General features: G+C 40.0%; 1 protein-coding gene across 1 annotated transcript in view; it reads right to left on the reverse strand.

The window, feature by feature from the left end:
* The window catches only part of LOC123522238 (adenylate cyclase type 10-like), a 29921-nt gene extending 20235 nt beyond the window's left edge, over positions 1 to 9686 (reverse strand). Inside the window, exon 1 of the mRNA XM_045294776.1 lies at positions 9596 to 9686. Within this exon, the coding sequence (XP_045150711.1) occupies positions 9596 to 9686 (91 nt within the window). The remainder of the gene's footprint in view (positions 1 to 9595) is intronic.
* Positions 9687 to 10423: the final 737 nt, after the last annotated feature.

The raw sequence follows: 10423 nt of genomic DNA on the forward strand, positions 1-10423 counted from the left end.
GAACTCCGGGCTTTATCATAGAACTGACGTGACTTCTCGACTTCTTTAATCACTTATTGGAATCTCAAACTCATCATATTAAAAACAGAACCCTTAATTTTCTTCCCCATCTCAGTACACGATGCCGCTATCAGCTCAGTTACAAGAACCACTTGCCTCACTACATTTCACTGAAATCCAATTCATCAGCAACTTGTATCTCTTGAACCTGTAGAATACACTGTATTTTCCTGCATATAACTCGCCAACAAGGAGCTATGATGGTGCTGTGGGATATGAGTTGGGATGGTAACTGCAAGGTTGTTGGTTTAAAATCACCAACCACTCTGTGAGAGAAAGATGAGGCTGTCTGCTCCCATAAAGATTTAGTCTCAGGAGTCCTACATAAGGTTGCTATGATCCTACTTGAAGGCAGTGGGTTATAAATTGGTCACACAAATAACTCAAACGGTGTGCACAGGAAATTAATGCACACGTCATTTGCAGGCAGAAAAATATAGTACAGTGAACCCTCGTTTATCGCGGTTAATCGGTTCTAGACCCTACCGTGATAAATGAAATTCCGCGAAGTAGGATTCCTTATTTGTAAATCAAATATTTTCGTAGTTAGAGCATAGAGGACATGAAGAACACCCTTTAGTCACCATTACACTCGTATTACCCAATTTATTAAACGAAAAAGGGAAAATACAGTGAAACATTTTGGACGTTACAATTATCATTTATTATTTATTATATTATTTATGGCATCTAGTTTACAGTATTACATATTTCACATACAGTATTATTATACATAGTTCTTACAAATACTGTAATCAATAGCCTATGAAATGACTTAAGGGATGTACTCTACAGGTGGGTCGCCGTCTTTTTCCTCTGAAGGAGCGGGTGTAGGCAGTGGGTGCTGTTATGTAAAAACCGCGATAGAGTGAAGCCGTGGAAGTTGAAGCGCGAAGTGGCGAGGGTTCACTGTACTTCCAAATAATTCACTGCCATACATCTCCATTTCCAAGTCTAGACTATGGTTCTCAACATTGGTTATATGTTGGATAGAATTATGAAACTTAAAAACATCCTGGTGCTGTGCTTAAACCAAGAGATTCTGATTATTCTGAGTCAGGATTTTCAAAAGCTCTTCAGGAAGGTGGATAAAGTGCAGCCCAGGTGAATTACCATTTCAGACCAAACCTCCACGATTCCGGGCCTGCTACAAGTCTCCTCTACTTTCCTCTAACTACTTACCTTCCACTGGTCCCTATAATCCAATCTCCATGATGCAGCAGCCAAAGTGAACTTTAAAAGGCATCAAATCAAATCATATCATGCCTGTCAGAACCTTTCAGTAAATATTCCTTGTACAAAAAATGTAATACATCTCCTTCCTATGGTCTATAGTGCTTGATGATCGATATTCTCTAAGTCCAATATTCTCCCTGCTAACTATCCGTGGTCCACATTGACTTTTTGTCAGTTCCTAAAACATACTAAGCTTTCTCTACCTTGGGACCTTTGTAATTGGTATTCTGACAAATGCTTTAGCCTTAGCTCTACACAAGGTGAGACTCTGTCTGTCTGTCTACCTACCTACCTACCTACCATTGCATCCTGTTTAACTTCTTCAAAGGACATAAATCTATATTATTTTGCCTGTTCTATCTGGGAGAAAATGGAAACTCTTTGAGGACAGGTCAAATTCTCCTCCACCCCCCACCCCCCAGCATTTCTAGTACCCAGCAGTGCCTGGTAAATAATACACCAATAATTCCTACCTCTCCTACAGCATTGAGAAATCATAAAAGTCTTTCATACCTGCTCCTCAAAAGTAAGAGGCGAGTCCAATAACCAAATTCTTAGAGTGGATGCCACAAAGTAATTATTCTAGTTAATCTCAGGCTGGAGGTTAATTATGGGGCACTCTCAGTCAAGTCTTTGGACACGTTGTCAGGAGAGACCAGTCCCTGGCGAAGGACATCATGCTTGGTAGAGGGGCAGTGCAAAGACGTCCCTCAACCAGATGGAGGGATACAGTGACTGCAGCAATGGGCTTCAACCTAAGAACCACTGAGGCTGGCACAGGACTGGGCAATTTTTGCTCTGTTGTGCATAGGGCCGCTACCACTTGGAATCTACTTGATGGCACCAAGCAAGACCAGTAGAACCTAGAGTCCTTGGCGGCCCTGCCAGGTACGTGTTGGATTGTTAACCTGAGGGAGAAAGTTGAGGCTATCTGTTCCCATAAAGTGCATCGCCTCTGAAACCCATCCGAGGGCTGCTAGGAGTTGACATTGCCATGGCGACAGTAGGGTTTTTTTGTATTGTTTTAATCAGTAAAGTCTAGGAATATGATAAAGTACCACAGGGTATTGGTACTATTTTCAGGTGCCAGCTAGTTGATTCAACTCATAGTGCCCCCGTGGGGCCGAGTTGAAACGCCCTGCGGGTTTTCTTGGCTGCAACCGTTTCCAGGTGCCTATCACCATGCCATTGATCTTACAGAGCCATGGGGTGGGTTCCAGCTGCCTAGCACCACACCGTCCTGCCAGCAGGGCTCCTCATCGGGAGAGGACTACAGGCCAGGCTGGTTTTTGCAGAGTAGGCCTAACTAGGATCCCTGGGTGGCACAAATGGGTAAGTCCTTGATTGTGACGCCCACGTTCAAAAGTAACCAGCGGTACCTCAGCAAGCAGGCCACGGGACCTGCTTCTGAAGGGTCACTCACTGCCTTGACAACCCCATAGAGCAGGTCTAACCTGCTGCACACACGGGCTCCCCAAGAGTTAATGCTGACTTCATGACAACTAACGAGACCTAACGGCACTGGAAGCTCCAAGAGAGTGGGGGATTTGCACCAGTTGCACCTATTACAGCGTGCCATAGAGCAGGGCCTCACAAAAGGCTTACCTCACAAAGAAAGTGTTTGTTTGTTTGTTTGTTTTTCCCAGATTGGGGAAATATCCATAAGTGTAATGCAGGGCAGAAAATAAAGAAACCACCCCCTTCCGTCTCGCAGAATCACAGTGCAGTAGTAGCTTGGAAAGCATGTTAAACGATATCTGCCATTCAAACAGGAAGGAGCGCTAGTGGTGTGGTGGGTTGGGCACGGGGATGCGAGCTGTAGTCGGCAGTTTAAAATGACCAGCTGTTCTGCAGAAGATGAAGTTGTCTGCTTGCATAAAGGTTTAGTCTTTCTTGTCTGTTTTTCATGTTCCAAATGAACTTTTATGTCACTAAAGGCTCTGAGTTCACATCAGCTTTACGTTTCCTTTTTCAGCCATTCTGACCCATGTTTAGATCTAAGGGGCAAGGAATCGGCAAGGTAGTGAAGGCTGTGGGCCTTTCTTGTTTGCTTGTGTGCTCTTAGGGAAGCATATTCCACGTAGTCGCACAGCACAGCTCAATAAATGAAATCAGTAAACATATCTGTTCATCCCCCACAAATGTGGTTCTCTATTTTTCACCTAACCCTATCCCTCCCTCTGAAACTTCTCATCCCTACCTGCTCCCTCCCCCACTCATGTTGGGTCTCCGCATCCTATCTTTTGGTGTAAAAACCACTTTTAAAAAATGCTTTAAAATAATGTTACCTTATAATATTGGTGTTATTAAATACTGCATTTATTTTCATAAGATTAACTTTGCTAAGAATAATGTTTACTGGCTTTGTCCATGTCTTGCTGTGTTTAAGAGAGTTGTCATTGTTTTTTTAATCATTTTATTGGGGGCTCTTACAACTCTTTGTTACAAGCCATACATCAATTGTATCTGATATATTTGTACATATATTCTGTCGTTCTTTTCTAGAGTCATTGTTTTTTATTGATGCATAATATTCTCTGGTACGAATGTACCAAAGTTTATCTATCTCTATCATTGGAGTATTTGGTTGTTTCCATGTTTGTGTTATTTGGAAATTGCTGCAATAAACATAGGTGTGCATGGCTGTTCATGTTATGTTATCTCTTTAGGTTACTCAGTGGAGAGATTGCAGGATCATAAGGTAATTATATTTGCATTTGTATAAGGAAGTGTATACTGATTTTCATAATGGTTGTACAATTCTACAATTTCACCAGCAATGTCTGAGTTTTCCAATCTCTCCACACCCTCTCCAGCATTTATTTAAATTTGCAAAAAGTGCTGATGTGAGGTGGTGTTTCATCATTTTAATTTGTATTTCTCTTACTGCTAATGAACGCGGAACATTTCTTGATATGGTTGTTGGCTGCCTGAATGTCGCCTTTGGTAAATTGTCTATTCATGTAGTGAATAGTACCCATTTTTTGATTGGGTTATTTCTATTTTTCTTAAACTGTTGTAGTTCTCTATAGATCTGTGAACTTAAGCCTTTTATCTGATGTATGTTTACTAAGCATGTTTCCATATCTGGGGGTTTTCTTTTATCTCATTTGATGTGCATAAGTGTATTTTCAGAAGATCCCATTCCTTTGTCTTCTATAATGTGAATATTATAAATTACTTGGTAGTGTGCTTATGCTTTGCCTAGGGCCCTTAAGTTTGTCCATTTTTTTCTGTTTCTTGTCTCTATAAATAGGTATCTTTAGGTCTTTGATCCATCCCAATTCATTTTTGTACATGGTGTGAGGCATGGTCCTGTTCCTTTGCAGGTGAAGATTCAGTTTTCCCAACCCCATTAATTGAAAAGGGTAACCCTTCCCCATTTAATGTTTTAGTCTTTTATAAAACCTTTGGTATCGTAGGCATTTGGTTGTGTTTCTGGGTTCTCAATTCTAACCCATTGGTCTTCATAGATGCTGTTGTACCTGTATCCAGGTGTTTTGATTACCAGGATTATGTATTAGGTTTTAAAGTCTGGAAGTGAAAGGTCTCCTACTTTGTTTTCATTTTCTAATAGTGTCTTGTTTACCCTGGCTTTCTTTCCTTTCCATGTAAAGTTGATTCGTTTATCTATTTCTTTGAAGAGTTGTGGTGGGATTTGGATTGAAATTGAGTTGAATTTGTCAGGTGTATTTGGTAATACTGTCATTTTCTAGTCTACATATACAGGAGGATGGTAGCTGGTTCCATTTGTGTTTCTTTTGGTTTCTTCTAGGGATGTTGTGTGGTTTTCTTGGGATGCTTGTTTATCTGGTAAGATTTATTCCAAAATGTGTTGTTTTGTGTAGTTTTAGAGAATGGTATCGTTCCTTTTTGGTGCCATCTTCTTTAATATACAAGATTCCAAATGATTTCTCTATGTTGATCTTATGGCCTGCTAGGCTGCCAAAATTTTCAATTACCTCCATTTAAAAACATGGAATCTTTTGAGTTTTTTATGTACAGGATTATATCATCTGAAAATAGTGTTGTTTCTTCTGCGCCAATGTGGATACCTTTAATACCTATTTGATGTTGTACAGCTCTAGGTAAAACTTATAGGCCTACATAAACGTGGTGATAAAGGGCAGCCCTTTCTGGTTTGTTTGAAGGGGGACTGTTCTCAATTTCTCTGTACTAAGTGAGGTGCTGGCTATTGGTTTCGCCTATGTGGCTTTTATTATGTTGAGGAATTTCTCTTCTATTCCTATTGTGCTGAGTGTTTTTATCAGGAGTGGATGTTAAATTTTATCAAGTGCCTTTTCTGTATCATTTGACATAATCATATGGTTCTTATCCTTTATGTGAATTACATTGCTTTTGGAATATTAAACTAACCTTGTATATTTGGCATGAATCCCACTTGTGATGTATTATTTTTGATGCTTTGTTGAATTTTGTTGGCTAGAATTTTATTGAAGATCTTGGCAACTATATTCATTAGCGATATTGGCTTATAATTTTAAATTCTGGTGATGTCTTTGCCTGACTTAGGTATCAAAGTTATAGTTGCTTCATAAAATGATTTTGGTAGTATATTGTCCATTTGTACACTGTGAAATAGTTCATGTAGAATTGGTATTAACTCTTCCCTAGATGTTTGATAGAATTCAGTAGTGAAACAACTACTGATGTTGGGAATTTTTTATGACTAGATCTATTTCCTCTTGTGTTATAGGCTTGTTAGATTTTCTACATCAGTCTGTGGCAATTTGGGTAAATATTGGGTTTTTTTTAAAAAATTTATCCATTTCTTCTACATTTTCAAGTTTCTGGAATGCAATTCTTCATAATACTCCTTTTAAAAAATCTCATTAGGCTCGGTCATAATATCACTCATTTTACTTATTCATAGAATTTGCTTTTTCTTCCTTTCCTTTGTTAGGCTTGCCAGTGGCTTATCCATTTTGTTAATCTCTTTGTAAGTACAATGAGTACTAGAGAAAAATCTAAGTTTTGTTTTTTTGAGTGGAGTTTTATATATTTGTCTAAGAGATCAAGTTGTGTTGATGCTTCTGTATTTTTAATGTTCTTTCTAGTTAATCCATCTTTGGTTGAAAATCTAGTATTATATTATAGTCTATATGTCTCTTCTTTTTTGTAAGAATTTATTTTGAAGGTCTTTTTTTGTGCATATATATTTATTACAGTTTCTTGTTCAATTAAAGCTTTCTTGCTGATGGTGCTTGGCTATCAAAAGATAGAGCATCTGGGATCTTAAAGGCTTGAAAATAAACAAGCGGCCATCTAGCTGAGAAGCAACAAAGCCCTCATACAAGAAGCACACCAGAAGTGTCGATGGCATCAGGTATGAGGCATCAAAGAACAAAAAATCTCATCCTTGTGAATGCGGGGGAGTTCGGAGTGGAGATCCAAAGCCCATCTGTAGGCAACAGGACATCCCCTTACAGAAGGGTGTCCAGGGAGGAGACAAGTCAGTCAGGATGCAGTATAGCACCGATGAAACATACAACTTTCCTCTAGTTCTTTAATGCTTCCTGCACCCGACCCTCCCCCCACTATCATGATCCCAATTCTACCTTACAAATCTGGCTAGACCAGAGCATGTACACTGGTACAGATCAGAGCTGGAAACACAGGGAATCCAGGACAGATAAACTTCTCAGGACCAATCATGAGAGTTGCACTATCAGGAGGAGCAGGGTAAGGTCGGGTAGAAAGGGGGAACTGATCACAAGGATCTACATATAACCCCTTCCCTGGGGGCTAGACAACAGAAGAGTGGGTAAAGAGAGATGCCGGACAGTGTAAGACATGACAAAATAATAATAATTTATAAATTATCAAGGGTTCGTGAGGGGGGCAGGGGAAAAATGAGGAGCTGATAGCAAGGGCTCAAGTAGAAAGCAAATGTTTTGAGAATGATGATGGCAACAAATGTACAAATGTGCTTGACACAATGGATGGATGGATTGTGATAAAAGTTGTATGAGCTCCAATAAAATGATTAAAAAAACATTTTCTAAAATTGATTGTGGTGACGATTGCACAGATCTTAATATGATTGAAAGATTAAATTGTGTGATATGTGAAGTATATACCAATAAAACTATTTTTTTAATAGAGACTTCAATAAAGAGTTAAAAGAAAAAAATAAAGCTTTCTTATTACATAGTGACTGTGGTAGTTACATAATTTCACAGCAACTTGATATAGACAGTGAAGGGTGGAGTCCAGCCTGTCAGTCAGGTAACAGCTTGATGAGGCTTCCTTGTGGGTGTGGCCTTCTCCAGAGGACTCTGGGAACTCCCTTTTTGTCTCCCTGGAGGAGGGCCACACTCTCTCTGCTTCACTTTCCTGCTGTTCCGGAACCATACTTGGAGAGATGCTTCCACTGCCACTCAATCCACAAGGCTTTTCACCCACCAGACTGTGATCTTCCAGCATTTGGCATCACTGTGAGTGGCTATGTGAGTCTGAAGAGGAATTTATGGACTAGTATTGGACATATGGGCTAATATCGGACTAAGGTACTTGATCTGCACTGTGCTGGGATGTTTTCTCAATATACAATTGCTTTGATATAAAGCTCTCTTACACAGGCATGAGTGTCTCTGGATTTCTCGTCAACCCAGACTAACAGTTACTACCTTCTTTGCCTCGCATTATGTCATTTACTTTGACATCTATTCTTTTGACTGCCATTAGCTTGATGTATTTTTTCCCATCCTTGTATTTTTAGTCTTTTATTTAAAGGGTAATTCTTGTAAGCAACATATTAACGGCTCTTGTTTTATTTATTGTTAGTCTTTGTCTCTTAACAGGTAAATTCTATTTACATAAGTGTTATTGTTTAACATAGTTGTTGGCGTCATTTTATTTTTAATGGTAATACTGATTTCAAGTTTCACAATTTTTTGGTATATTCCTTTTATTGGTTGTCTTGTCAGTACCTTCTTTTTCTGTTTTATCTGTTTAACTTGCCAATATGATTTTCTTTTTTGTTTTATTGAACCTTTAACTTTGAGGGTTGCTTATATTTTGGTGGTTTTCTTTCCATGTTCAAATTATTTGTTGTCTTTTGCAAATGGTTTGTTATCTTCAGTTTCACTATTTATTGTTTACTCTATTCCATTAAAAAAAAAACTTCATCATAGTGTTCTGTGATTCCTTGCTTTGAATTATTTAGTTCTATTTTCTTTTGAGTATTAAAGATCATGTGTCTTCCATAGTAATTTCTTTGCTGATAAAGCTTGCTGTCTGTTGTTAGAAAAGGATTTTACAGTCTTGGAAACCCTGTATTGGGTCACTATGAATTGGAATAAGCTCAATGGCAATGGTTTGGTTTTGGTACAAACATAAAGCACATAATTTCTATGAGATAATCATTAAGAATATTTTGTTTTTGAAATAAAATGCTTATAAACATGCTGCAATGAAGTAATATTACCTGGTATGGCTCTTTTATCCATAATCTTTGTAATTCCCAAGTGACTGGGTGGGATCATGCAAGTTAAGGTGTAAAAAACTGATGAGTTTTGTCATTTTTCTGGGCATAAATTGAGCCATTTCAGAAGCAAAAAGAGGGAATCCTGCCACCGGCAAGATTCTTTCATGAAGTGGTAGTGACAGTTAAGGCACAGAGGCCAAGGCACCAAGACCACGAGGTAGCACAGGCTTCTTGGTCCATGGAATGAGTAAAGTTGAATGCTTTGGGGCAGAAGCTAGGTACGATATTTAAAAGCACTAAAGGAGTTTTGTGACATGTGCAGGGCAGTCCATGGGCCACATAGCTAAGAATATTGGAGACCAGAGAAAGACAAGTGTGCCAACATGGCTGAGCAGAGGTGTTTCAGACAAAAGGACCCTATCCTTGGAGTTCTGATCCTGATGTGTAGTTAACTTCCCATGTAACCCTCCATAATCATGAATGATGTCTGTGGGTCCTATGTGGCCAAGTCACAGATTATTGGCCCCACTGTGGAAGGGACAGTTGGTGTCAGAATGGGGTAAAGGGAGTTGGTAGTTGGAGGCATATTTGACTTTGGTCTCATAGGAACCAACCTTGCACAGATGTGGAGTTGATTCTTCTCCTTTGTTTAGCCATAGTAAGGTCAGATGTGACCCCCACACCCTTTCTTCACATGCCAAGTAAGAAAATGAGTCCCTCTTCCCCTTTCTGAATGCTGAGTCAACAGGACACAATGGTAAATAGAGGCAAAGAACTAGCATCCCCTTCAAAGGAGCCCTCTCTCAACCCCCAGCACCACACCTTCTTGTTTCCCTACAAGTCACTCACGCTCCACGATGTCACTAATGTAATAACTGAAGATGTGGGCCAGTTTGTCCATGTCATGCTCCGACTTGCATGTGAGGCTGAATCTGTCCATTAACGCTGTAAACCCTGACCAAGAAAGCAAAATTGACCAGATGTTAGCTGCAAGTCCCAGAGTTTTTAGTCCTTCCACCCATCAGACCAGTGTAAGGAAAGCCAGGGCTGAGTACTCCCGTTATTCTTTTAACACAGTGTTACTTAGAAAGCAAAGCGCTTAGGGCCAGGCAGCCTGCTGCTTCTGGAAAATCAGATTCCCAAGGATCACTCTGTCCAGGTTTCCAGGAGCTGCGGTCGGGGAAGATTCACCCTTTTTATGGGAAATCGGCTCCTCTCTCCCACCACACTGTAAGGCTCCCAGACCAAGAGAAGGTTTCCCACTTGAGAGGGAGAAACCACCTACAAAGGGATGGGTCAACGTTTTGCTAGGGACCTCATATGGGGACTTCTTGAAGACAGGCACCTGCTCTTACTCATCATCACACCCATGACAGACAAAAAACGCTCTAGATCAGGGGTGGGGAATGGCTGACCATTGGGCCTACAATCCTCAAACCAAACTCACTGCTATTTGATTCAGGGCAGGATGGAATTGCTTCTGGGGAGTTTCGGAGGTTGTAACTCTTAAGGAAATAGGGAAGCCTCATCTTTCTCCGGCATAGTGGCCAAGTGGTTTGAACTGCTGACCTTGTGGTTACAAGCTAACCCATTAAACACTCCAATAGCAGGGCAGCGAATTAGGCCATATTATACCCGCAGAATCATCACCACCAGTTAACATCATGCCTCGCCTAA

Source organism: Echinops telfairi, unplaced genomic scaffold (genome assembly GCF_000313985.2).
Source record: "Echinops telfairi isolate 266 unplaced genomic scaffold, ASM31398v2 ScPeMD7_3533;HRSCAF=4204_1, whole genome shotgun sequence".
In the NCBI taxonomy this organism is placed as follows: domain Eukaryota; kingdom Metazoa; phylum Chordata; class Mammalia; order Afrosoricida; family Tenrecidae; genus Echinops; species Echinops telfairi.